The 23,401-nt window shown below is 40.0% G+C and overlaps 1 protein-coding gene across 1 annotated transcript in view; it reads right to left on the minus strand.

The window, feature by feature from the left end:
- Positions 1 to 6,437: 6,437 nt before the first annotated feature.
- LOC133664467 (immunoglobulin superfamily member 3-like) overlaps positions 6,438 to 23,401 on the minus strand; it is a 20,187-nt gene continuing 3,223 nt past the window's right edge. Inside the window, exons 2-8 of the mRNA XM_062069110.1 lie at positions 18,824 to 19,189; positions 18,331 to 18,747; positions 16,596 to 17,003; positions 12,061 to 12,453; positions 11,583 to 11,996; positions 11,103 to 11,501; positions 6,438 to 6,831 (exon numbers count right to left, since the gene is read on the minus strand). Of these exons, the coding sequence (XP_061925094.1) occupies positions 6,638 to 6,831; positions 11,103 to 11,501; positions 11,583 to 11,996; positions 12,061 to 12,453; positions 16,596 to 17,003; positions 18,331 to 18,747; positions 18,824 to 19,189 (2,591 nt within the window). The 3' untranslated portion in view covers positions 6,438 to 6,637. The remainder of the gene's footprint in view (positions 6,832 to 11,102; positions 11,502 to 11,582; positions 11,997 to 12,060; positions 12,454 to 16,595; positions 17,004 to 18,330; positions 18,748 to 18,823; positions 19,190 to 23,401) is intronic.

The following is a 23,401-nucleotide window of genomic DNA, read 5'->3' on the forward strand; positions in this document are numbered from 1 at the left end:
AATTGCATTAAATGGGAACATCTGCCACTGTAAGAGTGAATGATCATGCAAGTGTGTGTTTAACTTAAAAAGCAACTTATTGCTTTCTTGACACGGCTGCCTACAGGGCACTAGAGTGAAAAAAAAAAAAGGATAAAAAAAGAAAGAAAGATAAACCACTTATGGTAACATAAGTTTGCCAGTTTGATTTTGTGGTTTTAACATTTTGACTTTAAACTATACGGTATATGTTTTGGGCCCATTTGTTTTTCAAAAATTAAATAAACTGCGCATGATTTTTGTTTTATTTCTTTATCATACATTCATCATTTACATGTTTTGTATTTGGCACATTTTATTTTAACTTGATGTAATTTTTTCGCACATTTTCTCTGACACATTTAGAGTTGTTTTTTTTTACCAAAATGTTCCATTTGGCGGAAATTTTTTACATTTGTTAGCAAATCATTTTATTGGGAACTTTTGTTTCTATTTGGCATGTTTTATTTACAGCAGTGTTTTCCTAACTCCCCCAAAAAATATCTGTATTTCAGTCAGTTGTAATACACATTTCCACCACTTGTAGCAGTAATGACAATATCAAACAGAAAATGTCTGGAGCTAAAGTCATAGAGAAGTTTCTTAAGTGCAAAAAAATATAACTAAAATGCTAAAGCTGTACTTTCATTTGCACTTACATTTTACAGTTAAGAAACATATTATTTATTATACATTTAGTTATAATCAATTTGTTTTAGCACAGTGCAGTTGTTTGTACATTTATGTTTCATCAGTTTTAATGAGTCACTTCCTTTGCAGTTTATTTGATTTGTACTTATTTTTGTAATCAGCCTGACCTAACCCTTGATATGAATCTTTGTGATTAACACAATGTTTCATGCCGAGGTCTACCCAGTTAAACTGTTATATATAACTATTAAATACAATTCAAATAACAAGTAAGATTAATAATTCAGCGTGAATATTTAAGTGGGCCCTTGGCCCTTCTGTAGTGGAAAAGTTGTTACCCGAGGTCAAAAATGTTAAGAACCCCTGATATACAGTATATACCAGGGGTCCCCAAACTTTTTGACTCGGGGGCCTCATTGGGTTAAAACAATTTGGCCAGGGGCCGGGCTGTAATATATATATATATATATATATATATATATATATATATATATATATATATATATATATACATATACAGTATATATGATTTGACATGATTTGCCTGAGCGGCTTGGAGACACCGGGATTAACAAGCGGTAGAAAATGGATTAGAAAGGACAGATTTAAAAAAATAATAATACAAAAATACAAATAAATTAAAAATTATGTTATTTTTGTTTTGTTTATTATATACCGTGGGCCATAGTTAGGGGACCCCTGGTATACACAAATAGTTGCCACAAATTAAGTATTTAATTAATTTGAACCTATTTTAGTACTTTTGCTATTTGGCACTTCCTTTTCCATGTTTTCTACATTACACATTTGAATTATGTACAATTTTTGGCACATTTTTCTTTCTTTTTCTTTTTTGACAACTTATTATAATTAGCACATATTTAATTATTTACTTTTTTTGGGGTTTCTTTTCAGTACATTTATTTAATTTTGTCACATTTTGGCACATTTCTTAAATTAAAAGAAATATATATATTTTTTGACCACATTTATGAGTTTTTTTCTATATTAAGGCTTTATAATACTTTTTAATGGTTTCAAGTCTTATGACGATTGAGCATGCTACAAAGTTTTCAATGTCCTAAAAAGGATTAAAAATACTTTAAAAAATGACGCGAGCAAATGACAAATCTTTGCATCTACCTTTTCAAAAATGACTTCCTGAGTCACGCGACAAATTGACATTGTCGTATAAAGTGGGCTTAGTTTGTTCACTCAAGTGGACACCCACACTCTACACCAGTGTTTGGAAAATTACTTCTAAAGTAATTAATTAAAGTTACTACAGTCTGTGTTAAAAAGCAAACAAATGACAGGTTTCCTCTTCCGAAGTGTGAGTTGAACCTCGAAGAGGTCATGTGACCTGTGTTGGCACGCTGTCTGCACAAACATGAGTCACGCAGCACCTCGACTGGCAGACCACAATTGTCTCGCACTCGCACACTTCCTGCCTCGCTTGGCGCCTCTTCGTGCAGCGCAGTGTTGCTTCTTGGGCCGCATCCGCTCCTTCAGACATGACATATCTTTGACAAATCCCACAGGTGTGAAAGACTGACGATTGACAACACATTGATTTATAAAAATGGGGAATATACCAATGCTATACTTTGAACCCCCAAATACATAATTCGCTGTGAAAATTTATATTTTACTGTAACAAAACGCCACATGTTGCCAGGAACATTTGAATGAAAACCTCAAATTAGTTCTAAAACTGGGTCAATTATGTCACGCCCCATAGGCCTGATTTTTATTTCTCGAATCAGTGATTGCACTGTGTAAAAAAAAGATCACTCCCTATCTGTTCATAGTTTTTTTTTTTTAAATATTTATACATTTTTATTTTATTTTTGTTTTTAATTCTGTTTTTGTTCATATCCTTTATATATATCCTTTATATCCTGTCACCACCTCCAAAGTTATGATACTCCCGTACACCAAAGTAATGTCCGATCTAGTGTTGTCCCGATACCAATATTTTGGTACCAGTATCAACATTATTTCGATACTTTTCGGTATTTTTCTAAATAAAGGGCACCACAAAAAATTGCATTATTGGCTTTATCTTAACAAAAAAATATTACGGTACATTAAACATATATTTCTTATTGCAAGTTTGTCCTTAAATAAAATAGTGAACATACAAGACAACTTGTCTTTTAGTAGTAAGTAAGCAAACAAAGGCTTCTAATTAGTCTGCTGACATATGCAGTAACATATTGTGTCATTTTCCACAAATGGCCCCTGGGCCACATTTATGTAACACGTCCCTTTCCCACTAGACAACTAACATAATTGGGGGCTTGCCCGGGAACCTCTGATTATTTTCAGACTAGTGTTGTCCCGATACCAATATTTTGGTAGCGGTACCAAAATTATTTAGATACTTTTCAATACTTTTCTAAATAAAGGGGACCACAAAAAATTGCATTATTGGCTTTAATTTAACAAAAAATCTTAGGGTACATTAAACATATGTTTCTTATTGCAAGTTTGTCCTTAAACAAAATAGTGAATATACAAGACAACTTGTCTTTTATTAGGTAGTAAGCAAATGGGCACATTGTGTCATTTTCTATTCTATTATTTTGTCAAAATTATTCAGGACAAGTGGTAGAAAATGAATTATTAATCTACTTGTTCATTTACTGTCAATATCTGCTTATTTTATCTTTTAACATGTTCTATCTACACTTCTGTTAAAATGTAATAATCACTTATTCTTCTGTTGTTTACATGCTTTACAAAATTGGGTATCAATCCGATACCAAGTCGTTACAGGTTCATACATTGGTCATTGGGGGGTGGCGGACCGGTACTTTTCAGAGGAGGTTTCTTACCAAATATGATTAATTTGTATCGCGGTACTATACTAATACCGGTATACCGTTCACCGAAGTAATGTCCGATCATTACCTTATACAATTTGAAGTTCTGACTCACTGTTAACTAGCTACTAATAACCAATGCTTTAGCTTCCGCAACATTAATGCTGTCACAACTACGACTCTTGCTGGTCTACTGCCTTCGGTAATAGCACTGTTCCCAAATTATGTGGAGTCTATCGATAACCTCACTAACAACTTTAACGATGCCCTACGCTTGTATAGTGTAGCACCGCTAAAGCTAAAAAAGGAACCCTAAAAGGCGTAATCCCTGGTTCACAGAAGAAAACAAAGCTCTTAAACTATCACGTAGAAAGCTGGAACGCAAATGGCATGCGACTAAACTTGAGGTTTTCCATCAAGCATGGAGTGATAGTTTAATAACTTATAAACGTACGCTTACCTTAGCTAAAACTAATTACTACTCCAATCTTATTTGCCTCAATAAAAACAATCCTAAATATTTGTTCAGTACAGTAGCATCGCAAACCCAACAAGGGACCCCTTCCCAATAGCTCCAGATGATTTTATGAAATTCTTTAATAAGAAAATTTAACTCATTTGAAAGGAGATTAAAGATAACCCGTCGCAACTTCAACTGGGTTATATTAACGCAGATACGAATGCATATACGACGAATATTGCCCTCCAAAATAATTTCTCTCTTTTTGAAGAAATAACATTAGAGGAACTCCTGCGACTCGTAAATGGGACAAAACAAACATGTTTGCTCGACCCACTTCCTAGGAAACTTATCAAGGAAATGTTTGTAATATTAGGACCAACAGTGCTAAATATTACAAACGTATCACTTTTCTCTGGCACTGTTCCCCTACCATTCAAAAAAGGGATTATTCATCCTCCGCTTAAAAGACCTAACCTCGATCCTGTCCTCATGGTAAACCTTCCCTATATCTCGAAAATCCTCGAAAAAACTGTTTCACAGCAGCTAAATGAACACTTAGCGTCTTTGTGATCCCTTTCAGTCCGGTTTCAGGGCAAATCACTCTACTGAGACTGCCCTCACAAAAATGACTAATTAACTATTGTTAACTATGGATGCCGATGCGTCATCCGTGTTGCTTCTACTTGATATTCGATGTTGTCGATCATACCATTTTATTAGAACGTATAAAAACACGTATTGGTATGTCAGACTTAGCCTCTCGGTTTAACTCCTATCTTAATGACAGGATGCAGTGCGTCTCCCATAACAATGTGACCTCTGACTATGTTAAGGTAATGTGCGAAGTTCCACAGGGTTCGGTTCTTGGCCCTGCACACTTCAGCATCTACATGCTGCCGCTAGGTGACATCATACGCAAATACGATGTTAGCTTTCACTGTTATGCTGATGACACCCAACTCTACATGCCCCTAAAGCTGACCAACAACAGATTGTAGTCACCTGGAGGCGTGTCTAAATTGAACAATGGATGTCCTTTTTGCATCTTTATGCTAAGAAAACGGAAATGCTGATTATCGGTCCTGCTGGACCTATTTAATAAAACCACTGTAACATTTGACAACCAAACAATTACACAAAGCGACTTGGTAAAGAATCTGGGTATTATCTTCAACCCAACTCTCTCATTGGAGTCACACATTAAAAGTGTTACTAAAACAGCCTTCTTTCATCGCTGTAATATCGCAAAAATTTGGTACAAAATGCGGCTGCTAGACTTTTGACAAGAACAAGAAAGTTTGATCATATTACACCTATACTGTATATGCCTTTATACCTATATATATATATATATACCTATACTGGCTCACCTGCACTGGCTTCCTGCGACTTTAAGGTTTTACTACTTACGTATAAAATACTAAACGGTCTAGCTCCATCCTATCTTGCTGATTGTATTGTACCATATGTCCCGGCCAGAAATCTGCGTTCTAAGAATTCCGGCTTATTTGTGATTCCCAGAGCCCAAAAGTCTGCGGCCTTTGGAGCAGTGGTTCTTAACCTTGTTGGAGGTATCGAACCCCACCGGTTTCATATGCGCATTCACCGAACCCTTCTTTAGTGAAAAATAAAAAAATTTTTTTTCAAATTCAAGACAAAGTTATATGTTTTTTTTACTGGTGCTCAAAATGAACCGTGCATGAAAATCACCTTGTTCAAAGAACAAAACCAACACAGTGCATGAACTCACAACAAATGACACACCTGAAAACCAGTGTGACTTCTGCTGTTGCCGTATCCATAATACGACGATAGGGATAAGTTTTTATTTACACGATGAGTGGGGTGTGTCACTTGACCTCCGTGGCGGAGGCTCCACCGAACCCCTGAGGCCGACTCACCGAACCCCTAGGGTTCGATCGAACCCAGGTTAAGAACCACCGCTTTAGAGTGTTTTCTATTCGGGCTCCAGTACTCTGGAAGGCCCTCCCGGTAACAGTTAGAGATGCTGCCTCAGTAGAAGCTTTTAAGTTCCATCTTAAAACACATTTGTATACTCTAGTCTTTAAATAGACCCCTTTTTAGACCACTTGACCTGCCGTCTCTCTTTTCTGCCCTGTGCCCCTCTCCTGCGTGGAGAGTTTATCAGGTGACCACAGATGAGGCGCTGGCTGTTCCAAATTGGGCCACTCTCCTACTGACTTGTCTACTTGCAAGATGATCCCCTGCTGGCCCCACTATGGACTGGATCTGAGCTGAGGATGTCGTTGTGGCTTGTGCAGCCCTTTGAGACATTTGTGATTAAGAGCTATATAAGTAAACTTTGATTGATTGATTTATTGATGTATGCAAACACAATGTAATGGAGGAGAAGGTCTGATGCTGGACGTCAATAAAAACTAAATTAAGGTGACAAGCAGATATTTAAGTATTTATTTTTACAAAAAAAAATATTGTATTTCAGTATATATATGAGATATGCAACTTAATGAAGTAGATTTGTTTTATGTCAAAATAGCACAAATAATATAACGAAAGCGGAATTTAACTGCAGGTTATGCTTTAAAGGACTTTTGCGTTAGCATTATGACATCAAAACAACGGATTAGTACAAAACCTTGTATCAGGTTAAGTTTGGTGCAGATCTGGATAAAGGTGCAGGCCTTTTTCAATCAAATTATAATTCCTCAGTCCTTTGCTTCAAGTGATGTTGCTCCTTCCACAAAGACTGACCTGACTTCTTGCTTGAGGCCTTGGCACGCTTCAGCTTGAGCACCAACACAAATATGACCAGCAAGAAGCACAGAACAATGGCCACAAAAACACAGATCAACATGCCGGAATAACATCCAGAGAGAGGGTCATTCTGGCCTGCAATGAGAGCAAAGGACAGTCAGTGCAAGAAACATGCAACATTCCATACATGCAATGCATCAAGAAGCTGATTAATTAGATACACACTCTACACCAGGGGTGCCCAAACTTTTTCCACCAAGGGCCGCACACTGAAAAATCAAAGCAAGCGGGGGCCATTTTGATATTTTTTATTTTAAAAACCAATACAATATATGTATAAAAATATATATACATTTAGGCCTCCACTCAGGTTTGATCCCGGTGAACCCAAAGGGTTTTGGTCAAAAATATATAATATAACGTTTTTAAACATTTAAGTTGTATGCCCTTTTTGTCAGAGAAAACCCTGTTTTTTTTTAATGGAAAAAACACCAAATATGCAATATTTTCCCCCAATGAAATTTTAAAGTGGAATATTTGCGATGATAAAATAATTGGAGCCCTAAAAAGGTCAATAACTCATAACAACATTGATTTTAATTCATTATTCTTTTTTGAGCAATGACACACACAAAACAAATCCCACTAAAATTATTGGGGGATCCAAAAGGGTCCTACTAATTAAAGTGTTACAAAATAAATTATTTTTACTGTTTACTTTTAACACAATCATCTTGAGATCAGCTTCAGATCTATCCGTCAATTATAAGTTTTATTGTTGTTAATGTTTTTTGTTGGTTCGTTTTAGGCCCTTCTTTTTAAAAAACAAAACAAAGAATATCTCAAGGTAGAATATTTAATGTGACGTAATTGGAGCCTTGAATAGGTCAATAATTCATAATGACATTGATTTTGATTCATTATTTTTTTTTAAAGAAAAAAACAGCCTGCATGGCAGATTTGTGTTATTAGAGTAAACATTACAACGTGTTCTTGTTATATTTCACCTGTTTGCTCTTTTATACCACTTTTTATGTTTTTTTAATTAATTTTTTTATCGTATTTTTAGAATGTGCCACGGGGCCGTTAAAAATGACCTGCGGGCCGCAAATGGCCCCCGGGCCGCACTTTGGACACCCCTGCTCTACACAATATAGTGATAAACAACTTTTCAAGTCTCCTCTAGTCGCAGGTGCATGGTCTGAAAAAGCAAATAACCGCCAGGGTTTCTATTATAATTAGCGCCGGGCCAATAAATGATTGGCATTAACAGCTGTGGCTGTAGGTAACCTACTTTTATACTTCCACACAATGCCAGTGGCTGCATTTGAAGTGTTCAGCTTTTATCTACCTTGGCATGCACTTTAAAATGTTAGCTGTACTATTTTTGTTACACCTGTTGTATTGTAACTCATCAGCGCTGATTGATGTTGACTTGGCGCCTTTCTGCTAAATTACAACGTTGGTTCTGTTCATGCTTGTCAACCTTGAGACTTTCAAATTCGGGAGATTGGGGGAGGGGTTAGGTGGGCGGGGTTGGGGGCGTGGTTTAGTGGTAGCGGGGGTAGCCCAGAAGAGTTAGGGAGGCAAGGGATTCTGGGTATTTGTTCTGTTGTGTTTATGTTGTGTTATGGTGCGGATGTTCTCCCGAAATGTGTTTGTCATTCTTGTTTGGTGTGGGTTCACAGTGTGGCGCATATTTGTAACAGTGTTAAAGTCGTTTATACGGCAACCCTCAGTGTGACCTGTACGGCTGTTGATCAAGTACGTCTTACAGTCACTTTCGTGTGTATGCAGAAGCCGCATACAACATGTGACTGGGCCGGCACGCTCTTTGTATGGTGAAAAAGTGAACGCGTCGACAGGTTGTAGAGGACGCTAAAGGCAGTGCCATCACGGCACGCCCTTGATATTGTTGTCCGGGTGAAAATCGGGAGAAATTCGGGAGAATGTTTGCCCCGGGAGATTTTCGGGAGGGGCACTGAAATTCGTGAGTCTCCCGGAAAAATCGGGAGGGTTGGCAAGTATGGTTCTGTTGCTGCTTTTTTGTGCAATCCACTTGTTAATACATAATCAAACATCTTCCTTTACCCTTTCTCATGCACTCCACATTATCACCTGCTTTCAACTTCTTCATGTTTTAGGTAAAAATAATAAACTATATAAACTATAAATCAATAATTTACGGTACATTTTTGCAAACCGCATATACAAAACATCCAGTAGTTTTCGTGCATGTATTATTTAAAAAAAAATCAAATTAATTACATTCCTTAATAATATACAGTAACATAAGATGTTTGAATTACATTTTTATTTATTTACTTATTGTTTGTTTAATGTTTACATCACAGTTACATTGGACAGACCAGATGCATTGTTTAAGAGTTTGAACACTTGCACTAATTTGCAACACTTGTCCACAATAAGCTTTTAAGATGATGAAAATATTAAAAGTAAAACAAATAAAAAAAGGTATAGAAAGAAAGAAAAGTAAATGTATATTTTAGCATGTATAGTAAATAAAAATCCATAAAAATTGTTAGGGATGGGTAACGTACACATTTGAACCGATACGGTACCAATTCTCTGTACTTTTGTTTGTGTTAATAAATGTAAACTGCTTAATAATGCAATCTAATTTTAGTGTAATATTTAAGCTGATTATAAGAATTGTTCTGTCGCATTTTTATATCTTGTTTTCTTAATACATTTCTGAGTTTCATATGCAAGAATTATATATTAGACATGCAGTTGCAATTCCAAGACGTTGGATGGCAGTGGTGTAAAAACGACAGTGTTTTGCCCTGCTAAGAAGTAGTCTTTGCCATTAAGCTGAATGTGCAAGTTTAGTTCTATGTTGAGCCCCACAAAGTGTTGATACTCTAAGTATTGTACTTTTTTTATTACACACAAGCTGTTTGATTGTAACGTGCCTCTTAGTTGTAGTTTTCATTACCGAATTTGGAGGTCTTTAAATCTCCATGTAAAATTGCTAATGCTAATCAATAGCATGTCTACAGCAAATCCAATTTAAAGTAACATCAAGCTGGCGTATTTAGCAGAGTGGAGCTTTACTGTACTTTTGAGTGCCTTTTTCTTGCTTTTTTGGTATTGATAATTGTGACAGGCCAGGATCTTCAGCTCTCATTGGATCGGTTCGCAGCAGAGTGTGAAGCGACTGGGATGAGAATCAGCACCTCCAAGTCCGAGTCCAAGGTTCTAGCCCGGAAAAGGGGGGAGTGTCATTTCCGGGTTGGGGAGAAATCTTGCCCCAAGTGGAGGAGTTTAAGTACCTTGGAGTCTTGTTCACGAGTGAGGGAAGAGTGGATTGCGAGATTGACAGGAGGATCGGTGTGGCATCTTCAGTGATGTGGACCCTGCATCGGTCCGTCGTGGTGAAGCGAAACTCTCAATTTACTGGTCAATCTACGTTCCCATCCTCACCTATGGTCCTGAGTTTTGGGTTATGACCGAAAGGACAAGATCACAGGTACAAGCGACCGAAATGAGTCCGTCGGGTGGCGAGGCTCTCCCTTACAGATAGGGTGAGAAGCACTGTCATCCGAGAGGAGCTCAGAGTAAAGCTCCTCCACATTGAGAGGAGCCAGATGAGGTGGTTCAGGCATCTGGTCAGAATGCCACCCAGACGGAGGTGTTCAGGGCACGTCCGACCGATAGGAGGCCATGGGGAAGACCCAGGACTTTGGGGACAATATGCCTCTCGGCTGGCCTGGGAACGCCTCGGGATCCCCCGGGAGGAGCTGGATGAAGTGGCTGGGGAGAGGGAAGTCGGGGCAACCCGACCTCGAATAAGCGGAAGAAGATGGATGGATGGATGAAAATTGTGACATTACTAAGAGACAGTTTGGCTGAGCCCGCTCTGAGTGCTTGTTTGAGCCAGCGCTTAGTCTGCAACCGGATGTGACGTCACAAGCAACAAAGGTATCAAAATATGTCATCGTTTGATTTTACGTGAATCATTACCTAGTGGTAGCGACAAAATTTTGGACAGTACCTTTAAAAGTACTGAATTCGGTACCCATCCTCAGTTATTGTCATCACTGTTATTATTTTCTACTATTACATTTGTATATTAATTTTAGTATTTCATTGTTGTTTTTCATATTTGTATCAATTTTATGTCAATATTACTTCTGATATTTATCTCTATCCACCATCATTACTATTTTCATCCTTAACAGTAGACCCGACATTGATGGTGTACCTTGAAGTGGTTACAAAAAGAGCTCTAATGTCTATAAAGCATGTCTATAAAAGGTGGAATTATTTAATGATATAATCGTGCTATTTGATCAGCATCTTGACATATCACAACTGTGGATGGATTCCTGCCGATTCGCCATAGCAAATGTGAACAAAAACAAAAGTCTCACACGACGTACCTTGTGAATAGACGGTGACAGTTGAATAGCCTGAATTTTCCACCCCCACCTTCCTCCAGCCGTGGGAGAGAGTAGGCAGCCACTCTTGGACCTCACAGGAATAAAGGCCACTCTCTGCAAGGGTCGGCTTTGACACGGTGAGCGCAAAATGGTTGGGCGAATCATGGCCGAATATTCGTCTGAGTCTCTCACCCCACCCTGCCCTATCGTGTAAGGTGGAGTTGCGATAGGATGTAAACAGAGGATAGCGTGTGCTGTGGCTCTCCTCCTGCCAAAACCAGGTGACCTGGAACTTGGATTCCTGGCTGGACCGGGAGCCGACATGACAGGGGATGGTAAAATTCTGCTCCGTGCTCACATTAAACTCCAACTCTTTCTGTATGATGGACAAGTTGTTGTCTGCCAACAGAAAAGAAAAAGGATAAAAGACTCCAGCCTGGGACTCGGAACAGAATATAGTGGTACAAATGGTCAACACACCTGTAACATTTACAGACAACATAATTGGAACACCGTCGACTGAAGCCTTCTGCTGCCATTGACCGTGAAGTCCAAGCTGGTATTGCTCCACCCGACAATGGTAGGTGCCACTATCCCGCTCATGGACCCTTTGAATCTCGAGGCCAAAGCTGCTCGGCTTGTGTCTAGAGAGACGCAGCCTCCTCTGCAGGCCGTGAAGCCCCTCGTTTCTAGGGTACCGCAGCATGCCACTGCGATCAAGCTCGAGTAGCTGGTTGTTCACGGCCGGAGAACCACGCCCGGTGTAGAACCAAGTGAGTTGGTAGAAAAGAGGAGGACCAGAGGTTTCTGTAATCAGGTCACACTTGAGCTGCACTTCGTCTCCTTCCCTTGCAGAGAGCCATGTCTCCGTGGTATCCAAACGCAGATCATTGACTGGAAGAAGAAGAAATCTTAGATGATTCAGAAGAAAATAGTGTGGTTGCATTCAAGATCTCACCAGGTTTACTGAGTGTCAGCTGTGTGCTTCCGTAGGCCGAGGTGAGGCGGTGCCATTTGCCACGAGAATTTTGCAGCCACTCCACGACCTCGCAGACGTACGCACCTTGGTCTGAGGTCTCAGTATCTCGAATGGTCAACTCAAAACTAGGACCCTCAGTACGTCGGACGCTGATCCGTTGGCCGTGGACCACATTCACCGTGGGCCCAAACTTTACTGAGGCGTCTCGATCGGAGCTGGCAATGATGACATTTTGGGCCGGTTTCTGGAGAATCCAGGTGACGGCGTAGCGGGACAATCCAGGGCGAGATGACGCAACAGAGCATTTTATGGTTATGTCACTGTTGATGTTTGTTATCAGGGCAGGAGTGCAGGTCAGGCTGAGGTCACTCTCTATGGGAGAGAAAGACAGTTCAGAGGTATTAGCCCAAATAAATGGTGTATGGAGTCTTATGGGGGCTGTTTTTGTCCATTTTGAAGGCTGACCACCCCCATTTGTGGAGAACAACTACATCAGGAGGTTGTCTACAGCCAACAGCCTTAAAGTACCCATTACGTCCAGATGACCAACATTTTACTATTAAGTTCTCTTCATGAATTTTTTTAACCTGAAAATTATCAATTCGTTTTTGAGTAGTTGATAAAACTAATTCAGTAACTAACTGGACTTGGAGCGCCCCCTTTCCAACATCAGGCCTAAATATACGTAAGATTAGTAATAAAATACATTTTGATCCATTGTTATATGTTTTATCGAGTTGGACTCTAAACTTTAAAGCAGTGTAGTATCATGGGGACAAAAAAGTCCCCATTGATTACTGGGGTGTCCAAAAAAATTAATACATCGATTTTCAATTTGAATCACGATTCTTATTTGTAACAATTCTTAATCGATTCAGAAAAATCAAAAATCAATTTAAAAAAACTCTTATTTTTTTGTGATAGAGTGATTGGAGCACAAACAAGTATGTGCTCCAATCACTCTATCACAAAAAAATAAGATTTGTAGACAGTATTGGAAACTCAACACAGCCATGACATTATGATCTTTACAAGTGTATGTAAACTTTTGATCGTGACTGTGTATATATAGTCAAGGTTTCTGTGGTTTATCCTTTATACAGTGCTCAATACCGGGATAGAGCGGAATATTTCATAGAGGCTATTTCATCCCTTCAAGCCTGTTTTGCAGGTTTCTTTGCTCTTCAGGGGAATCAGGCTTGTAAGGATAAAGTAGCCTTTGTGTTTTTTCCTGACCTAACGTATATTAATATATATATATATACACATATTTACATTTAGTATATCTGTCCTGTACAGCCACTCAAGCAAATCATATTTTTGATGGAGATGCCCATATCTGCTGTACAAGAGGTAGAAAATGGAAGGATGCATGTATGTAGTTAATCATGCAGACACCTGTGTGTGTGTGTGTGTGTGTGTGTGTGTGTGTGTGTGTGTGTGTGTGTGTGTGTGTGTGTGTGTGTGTGTGTGTGTGTGTGTGTGTGTGTGTGTGTGTGTGTGTGTGTGTGTGTGTGTGTGTGTGTGTTTAATGGGGGTAGGTTGATCCGTCCTTCTGTGGTCTGTGCATGCAAATTTTCTGCATCTGACAAAAACACTTCCTTGTTTGGTCAGAATAATTCAAAACCTTTTTGCGGCTCGCTGGAACCTGCAGGCTGTGTCAACTTTTGCAAAATGCAACCACAAGTTTCTCTGCATGTTCATCGCTTGTCGAGGATCAAACCCACGTCTCTCACTTTAGCGATAAGCGTCACACCTACTGAGCTACGCATTCTAAACATTCTTGACAGGCAAGCAAGCTCTATATATGTCATAAAGTTCACTAGTTTGTTAAAATTGTTAACGGTGGGTTTAAAGTTGAGCTACAACAATCTGGTGAGGTATATTTGTCGTATATTATTAGTATGTATATTATTATGCTTCAACACTGTGATAAAATGGTGAACTACACAGTGTACACTTTTTTGTATTCAATTTGATCAATCCAGTTTGTATTTGTTACTAAATCACCTGCAGGACAGGAATGGAATCATTTTATGTGTCTGTTAGAATAATTGTATCTAAGTTATCACAAAAACTTTGTGTTTCAATGAGTTCCCAGCGAGAAGCAAAAATATGTCTTTGAACCTACCAAGAAGAAGGCTTGTAAAACTCCACTGTGTAGGATGGAAAGCAACATGAAGGTGTTCTGTTTCTTTCATGTATTGTAATCAACAGAAATATATTGTCGTGACTCAAGAACTACAAAGCGGAGAGGAAGCAGGGCCTGACTCCCCTCCAGGCACCGCTTTTTCGAACTCTTTTACGAACCTCTTTTTGAACTCTTTTACGAACCCCTTTTTTAACTTTTTTCGACCTCTTTTTTAACTCTTTTACGACCTCTTTTTGAACCGACCTTTTCTTTTGAACTGTTTTGTAATCAAAGCCGATGGCTGTTTGCGACCCCGTCCCTTTGGAAGCAGCTGTTGCCATGTGGTCAGGGAAGGTCCAAATAAAATAAGGAGGCATGCAATCTTTTGGCAGAGCGTGATGACACTGTACAAGGGTACAGATGTACACGTTTCTCCTCACTGAGCCAAATTGAATTCTGTCTCTGTTTAATTCTTTGCTTCTTGTCCTGTTTAATATATGTCATCAGTGTTTGAACCTGACAATGTCATTTAGGTTTTGCTGGATTTACAGTGGTTGTTATTGTGCCTCTTGTCAGAAATTGCCTTATAGTTTTGGGGTTTTAGCGCCACCTGTTGTTTTGACATGTACTTGACATGCTGTGAATTGTTTAGAGCAGGGGTTCCTAACCTTTTTAACCTCGGGGCCCACCTTGTCCACTACAGAGGAGCTTGGGGCCCACTCAAACATTACCAATGAATTAGTCATGTTACTCTTGATTTTAATTGTATTCAAAAATTATATTTAACCTGGTTACAGTTGAACAAAATAAACATTGTCAAAAGATATGAAAGCATGTCTTAATCACAAAGATTATTACCAACGTTTTTGTCAGGCTGATAACAAAAATAAAAACCCTGATACGTTTATATACAGTGCTAAATTAATAAGAAATAATAATGGCATATATGTTTCTCAAATATTTCGTCAATGAAAACACAGCTTCCCCACTTTAGTCATAATTTTTGTGCTATGAAACTTCTTTATGACTTTAGCTTCAGACTTCTTCTGTTTGTTTCAGATTATCATTACTGCTACCAGTGGTGGAAAAGTGTATTATAACTGGGTACCGCTGCGGACCACAGCTGCAAAACAGACATTTAGTGGCCCTCTAGGGGGGCGCTCGCGGCCAAACAATGGGCCCCAGTTCTATGGTTAGGAAACACTGGTAAGTGACATTTCTATACACACATGTACAGTCATGGTCAAAGGTTTACATACACTTGTAAAGAACATAATGTCATGGCTGTCTTGAGTTTCCAATAATTTCTACAACTCTTATATTTTTGTGATAGAGTGATTGGGGAGGGCGTGGCGAAGTTGGGAGAGTGGCCGTGCCAGCAATCTGAGGATTACTGGTTCAATCCCCACCTTCTACCATCCTAGTCACGTCCGTTGTGTCCTTGAGCAAGACACTTCACCCTTGCTCCTGAAGGGTCCTGGTTAGCGCCGTGCATGGCAGCTCCCGCCATCAGTGTGTGAATGTGTGTGTGTGAATGGGTGAATGTGGAAATAGTGTCAAAGCACTTGGAGTTCCTTAGAAAGGTAGAAAAGCGCTATACAAGTAAAACCCATTTACCAACCCATTTGGAGCACATACTTGTTGGTCACAAAAAACCTTCATGAAGTTTGGTTCTTTTATGAATTTATTATTAGAGATGTCCGATATATGCGTTAAAATGTAATATCGGAAATTATCGGTATCGTTTTTTTTATTATCGGTATCGTTTTTTGTTTTTTTTATTAAATCAACATAAAAAACACAAGATACACTTACAATTAGTGCACCAACCCAAAAAACCTCCCTCCCCCATTTACACTCATTCACACAAAAGGGTTGTTTCTTTCTGTTATTAATATTCTGGTTCCTACATTATATATCAATATATATCATTACAGTCTGCAAGGGATACAGTCCGTAAGCACACATGATTGTGCGTGCTGCTGGTCCACTAATAGTACTAAGCTTTAACAGTTAATTTTACTAATTTTCATTCATAACTAGTTTCTATGTAACTGTTTTTATATTGTTGTACTTTCTTTTTTATTCAAGGAAATGTTTTTAATTTATTTATCTTATTTTACTTTTTTTTTTTAAAGTACCTTATCTTCACCATACCTGGTTGTCCAAATTAGGCATAATAATGTGTTAATTCCACGACTGCATATATCGGTTGATATCGGTATCGGTAATTAAAGAGTTGGACAATATCGGAATATCGGATATCGGCAAAAAGCCATTATCGGACATCCCTATTTATAATGAGTCTACTGAAAATGGGACCAAATCTGCTGGGTCAAAAGTATACATACAGCAACATGCATTTTGTTAATAATAAGCTGACCTGTAGCAGAGATGCTAGCTTGCAGAGAGATGGAGTCTTGGGCAGCTCCTTGCACAAAGGCGCCACGTTGTCCTCTTTCTTGGGGCCACACTCTGCACATGTACTCTCCCTGGTCGTCAGTGCTAACGGGCTGCAATACGAGACGGTAATCTCCGTCCCCAATCCTGCTGGCTCTGAGCTCTCCTTGTTTCTCTCGCCAACTGTACTCAGGTCTCACAGACAGAACCCCCGTGGGACCGATTCGAGCCATCTCCACACCTGCGCGGTGCCAAGCTACAGAGAAAAACTTTTCCTCCAGGTTCTGCGTGTCAACACTGCAGGTCAGGAGGAGCTCCTGCCCCTCCCGCAGAGACAACTGCTGTGCAGACAATCTCACCACCACCACAGAGGACTTGTCTGGGACCAACTCTGCTCAGCCACAGACACAAAAAGACAAAGAACAAAGCACAAATGCTGTCAAAAAGGTTCCGTGACCAAGAAGTGCTAAAATAGTAGCTGGCATATCATGACTCTACTCACTATGGACATGTTTCCATTGGTGACTATTCTCTTTATTAGAACCTGTTCTGTCCATCTATAGTTCCAAGCATGCACAGCCAAATGGGTACTACTACTTACTGTGCAAGTGGAACTTAATGGTATGCCTCAGGGTTCAGTCGTAGAACCATTCCTACTTATCAATATGTCAACGTTTGAAACCCCAAATACATTTTTTTTGATTGTTAAGAATCTTAAGTTGAATTGATTGTTGATTAATCGCTTTGCAAAGTAACTGAGGCAAAATGTAGGACAACAATTTCAGCGCATTTAAACAGTAACATCATGCAAGGTTAGCTTATTCGCATAAGCCAAATAAAATGATCAAACTTATTGATGGTGAGCTGATTCGACAATTCGATTTCGGAGGAGTCTCAGTCGACTATCAACCTCACAGTTGGAGGAAGGCGAGTTAGTTACTAATGTCTTCTTCAAATATTAGTAATGGACTCTTGTGTGCAGACAAATAGTTTTTAGAGAGTTAGAGGTAATTCTTAACTGCTTACAAAACAACTGCACACGATAATAATTTACTGATAGTGTTGGGAGGATGTTTTCACATGGGGTGCGTGATCAATCAATCAATCAATCAATCAAAGCCCTTAATCACAAATGTCTCAAAGGTCTGCACAAGCCACAACCAATCAATCAATCAATCAAAGTTTACTTATATAGCCCTATACTTTTCAGAGGCAGTATAGTACCGAATATGATTCATTAGTATCGCGGTGCTATACTATACAACCCTTGTCTGCACCATACTGAAGCAGAATGAGTCGCTACTACCAGCCAAGAATGTTAAAATAATATGGACATTTATCCATGAAAATATAGAAAAGCTGCTGATGGTGTGCTTGATGGAGAAACAACTGTAAGAGATACCGTAAAAGTTTGCTCTCCAAGGAAAAAGCTGAACATTATTTTTACATAACTTCATAAAACTACTGTAGTTGTTAGTAGTACATTCTATTGTATTGTTTGTATACAATATTTATTATCAAAAGGTTAGTTTTTCTTTAAAAAAGGCATTTATATTTTTATTGTGCCGGTTTTTTTTTTGGTGGGGGGCAAGCAATTAAATTGATTTCAATTCATGTCAATAGGAGACACTGATTTGAGATACAAGTGTTTCGAGTTAAGAGCACCGTCACAGAACCATTTAAACTGGTAAGTTGAGTTCATGTGTAACTTTCCTGACCTCTTCCTTTGACATCCAGTGTTGTCTCCCCCGCAGTCTTCAGTGCGAGCGAGTACCAGGAGAGGTCAGGATCCTGGATCCACTCTTGGGCCTGGCAGTAGACCCGGCCACGGTCCGACACTTCCAGTTGTTCCATCGTCAGCCTGTAAGTGGCCCCTCCGACTTTATCCAACCTGATGAACCCGGCTTGGTAGCGCCCTTGGAACTCTTGACCGGGCCTCAACGTGAAGTCTCTATCCAGGGACAAGATGAGCTGCGCGTTGTCCTGGTTCTCCCTGTGGACATACCAGGCTACGGACAGATGGGTATGCTGGATGGTGTCGCTGGAGACTCGGCATGTCAGGGTGAGCGCTTCACCCTCGTTATGGCTCAGCCTGGTCAAGTCAGTTGATGAAACACTTAAGGAGTTGTCAATCACTGTGGAAACATGAGATCATTTAAAAAAGGTTTCGGAGAAAACCGTAAAAGCCCAATGAGAACATCCGCAGGTTACCTTTCACATCGGTCGTTGCATCGTAGGTTCCTTCGTAAACTGAGTACGGGTTGACCACAAAACAGTTGTACTTCCCTTCGTCGTCTTTCCGAAGACTTTGTATCTCAAAGAGAACAGAGTTGGGTGTAACATGCGACAAGGTGATGTCGTTACCTCTGTTTCGGTACACGGTGTAGCCAAATTGTGGGTCGCTGGTACTGATGATGTTCAGCTCTTTGGCCGTGATTGGCTTGGTCACACGGAACTGAAAGTCCTTTTGAACGCTGACATCGATGAAGCCGCTCACGTTGCAAGAAATGGAGAGACGGGAGCCCGCCATTCGATAAAGAGGACCGGCCTGGACCTTAGTCAGGACCTCGGCTTCTCCTGATTGGAGCCAGGAACATGAAAGACTGTTAGCCTTTGTGTTCTCCTTTTAGGACACGTTGAACTGTGCAACTGTCAACTTGTGATGTTCGTTAAAAGGAACAAACTAAAAACTTTAATTCAAATTCAATTGGGTTGAAAATACGAGGGTGATTTATCGTTGTCACGTGTTAATTCAAAGATTCAAGCTACTTTATTGTCATAGCAGTTGAGATAAAATGGCACGACATTTAGAACCTGACGTCCTTGATTTAACCAAACGACCCCAAAAAGGGACAAGCGGTAGAAAATGGATGGATGGATGGACTAGCACAAGAACAATATTATGTAAGATAATATAATATGATGTAATTTTAATAGAAATAAGACATACATATAATGATTTAAACAGCATAGGTTAATAGAAAAAGATTATACAAAATACATAATACATAGAAAAATAGAATACTTTGTACTCCTGTAGTACAACTAGAATGTAAAACCAACGACAGCAAACAAAACCAAATAAAGCCCAGTTTAGCACAGAAAATGATGTGTTCCAATACATCTTGGAGCCAGAACACTGCCAGTATGTTTTGGCATTGGAAAAAACAACAACTTGGCATTGAAGTAAAAGTTGTCAGTATTGGTATTGTGAAATGTTGAATTGAAAAATAAAACAGACATTAAAAAAAAACAATATTTTTTGAGGATTTTTTTTGGTATTGTATGTTTTTCAATGCCAATCTTCAGATTTATTTACACTGTCACTATTTTTTTAAGCGCATTTTTCAGTTCCACATTTTACAATACCGAAACTTTTTTCAGCGTCGGTGCAACTTTTTCTGCAGGGCCAAGTTTCAATAACAACATTCAATGGCAGTGTTCTGGCTCCATAGACCAGTGGTGAACTTATTTCTGCACTTAAAATAGTTTCCAAATCATAACAATCCAAGGTTTCTTAAAGTTTGCACTTGTGTTTTGAATATTTTGGGCAAGTTATTGAGCTTGGCAAACTGCAACCGCAGCAATAAACAACATCAATGAATACTTCAGTGTCAATCCAGAGTGAGCATGCAGCAATTAAATAAACACAACCTTTAAATTGGACCTATTTAGATTATGCAGGTGCCTTTACCTACTTACAATATATATATATATATATATATATATATATATATATATATATATATATATATATATATATATATATATATATATATATATATATATATATATATACACACACACACAGATGTATATATATACACAGATATATATATATATATATATATATATATATATATATACACAGATATATATATATATATATATATATATATATATATATATATATATATACACAGATATATATATATATATATATATATATATATATATATATACACAGATATATATATATATATATATATATATATACATATATATATATACACACAGTATATACACAGATATATATATATTATATATATATACAGTATATACATTATATATATATATATATATATATATATATATATATATATATATATATATATATATATATATATATATATATATATACACAGATACACACACACACACATATATACATACATACATATATATATATATATATGTGTGTGTATATATATATATATACACGCACGCATGCACACGTATATACACAGAAGTGTGTGTGTGTGTATGTATATATATATATATATATATATATATATGTGTTAGTATATATATGTATATATATGTTAGTATATATATGTCTGTGTGTGTATAACTGTATATATATATATATATATATATATATATGTATATGTAGTCTGTGTACGATGTCCTCCCATGCCCCGCCAACCTGCACATCTGGGGCCTAGCAGACACTCCGGAGTGTAAACTGTGCCAGAGGAGGGGCACCTTGGAGCACATCCTGAGCTGTTGCCCAAAGGCACTAGGGGAGGGGCGGTATCGCTGGCGCCACGACCAAGTTTTAAAAGCCCTGGCGGATTCTATCTGCGCAGCGATACAAAACAGCAAGTCCCAGGCCGCCCCGAAGCAGTCAATCACCTTCATCAGAGCAGGACAGAAGGCAAGCCGCCAGCCCAACTTCTCAGGAGGGCTCCTGGCCACCGCTCGTGACTGGCAGCTCCATGTTGACCTGGGAAGGCAACTCAAGTTCCCGGCCAATATCGCTTCCACGTCACTCCGCCCAGACATGGTGTTAACATCGGAGTCATCCAAGCAAGTGGTGCTACTGGAGCTGACTGTTCCCTGGGAGGAGCGAATTGACGAAGCAAATGAGCGAAAGAGGGCCAAATACGCTGAGCTCACTGTAGAGTGTCGGAGTAACGGCTGGAGAGCCCGCTGTGAACCAGTCGAGATTGGGTGCAGATGTTTTGCTGGTCACTCACTACAGCGTGTGTTCAGAATCCTTGGCATTAGAGGACTGCAGTCGAGAAAAGCCACCAAGAACATCCTAGAGGCCGCAGAAAAGGCCTCCCGGTGGCTGTGGATCCGTAGGGGGGATCCGTGGTGCGCTACTTGGACACAGCCCGGGGTCTGATCACCCCCGGCTGGGTCGCCCGGGCGAGGGTGTCTGATGATTAAAGACCCGAAACACCCTATGACCCCGGGTTTATCACTGATGACGTGTCCAAGCATCACCGTGAGGTGTATTCAAGTTCTATCACATCTGGCTGAGCCAGTGACCTCCAGGAAAGGCTGGATGACGTCCACGAAAAGAGTGGTGACAACTGGAGAGACAGTGGACAGCCCGGAGAGACGGCAACCGGGGTAGGGAAGGCCAGCCCCCTGACCTACAGCTCCCGCGAGGGGGCACCCAAATCTTGCTACGAAGAACCCTACAGGAAAATACCCCCAGGGATGCCCGAGAGGGGGGGAAGATGAGCATCCCAACAGGACGGATTTAATGGTTATGACCCAAGCAAATGGACAACGGATTACGAGCGCAGTCTGCATATGTGGCAAGGTCTCCAAGAACTCGAGAGGTCTGAAGATCCACCAGACTAAGATGGCCTGCCTTGGGAGGGAACAAGTGAAGCGACGCTCAGAAACGGCAGCAGATGCAACAGTTCCTGTTGTGCCTGCTGCAGAACCTGGTCAGACGGAGGAGGAGCCAGGTCCGGAGTCTCCCCACAGTACCCGGAACCTCCAAGCAACACGTTTCCCCCCACCAAGCAGAAAATCGGAACACCGCCGGGTAAAGTGGCCTGTCGCTAACAGCAAGGAGTGGACCAAGCTGGATGAGGACGTAGATGAAGCCCTGGAATCCATTTCGAAGGGTGACGCTGACCAGAAACTTCAAACCATGTGCTCCCTCATAATGAGCATAGGAGGTGAGCGTTTTGGAGTGGAACAGAAGCAAGGAGCAGCTAGAAACCCAGCAAAACTCAATCGGCGCGAAGTCAAGATAAGCGAGTTGAGGCAAGAACTCAAATCCTTAAGACGCCAGTTTAAGGCAGCCAAGGAAGAGGAGAGAACTCATCTGTCAGAACTCACTAACATCGTAAGAAAGAAGCTCATCACGTTGAGGAGGGCCGAATGGCACCGAAGGAGGGGAAAGGAAAAGGCACGGAAGCGAAGCGCCTTCATAGGCAACCCCTTCACCTTCACTAAGAGGCTTTTGGGCCAGAAGCGAAGTGGTCACCTCGCTTGCCCTGTAGAAGAGATTGACCATCATCTCAATGCCACCTTCAGTGACTCTTCAAGAGATCAAGAGCTTGGCCCTTCTGAGGCACTGGTGACTCCAGCAGATCCAGTGTCCCAATTCAACAGTGATGAACCCACCCTGGCAGAGGTTAAGGAAGTTGTGAAAGCTGCTAGATCTGGTTCTGTCCCCGGCCCCAGCGGTGTACCCTACAAGGTCTACAAGCAGTGTCCACGGCTCCTCAAGCGTCTGTGGAAGATCTTGAAGGTGATTTGGCGGAGAGGGAAAGTCTCTGCTCAGTGGAGATACGCGGAGGGCGTCTGGATCCCGAAAGAAGAGAACTCCAGCAACATCGAGCAGTTTCGTATAATCTCGCTGCTCAGCGTTGAGAGCAAGATTTTCTTTAAGATCCTGTCCCAACGACTTACCGAGTTCCTCTTGAAGAATGCCTACATAGACACCTCTGTCCAGAAGGGGGGAGTACCTGGAGTGCCTGGGTGCCTGGAGCATACAGGAGTGGTGACACAGTTGATCCGGGAGGCAAGGGAGAACAA

Source organism: Entelurus aequoreus, linkage group LG14 (genome assembly GCF_033978785.1).
Source record: "Entelurus aequoreus isolate RoL-2023_Sb linkage group LG14, RoL_Eaeq_v1.1, whole genome shotgun sequence".
Taxonomy (NCBI): Eukaryota; Metazoa; Chordata; class Actinopteri; order Syngnathiformes; family Syngnathidae; genus Entelurus; species Entelurus aequoreus.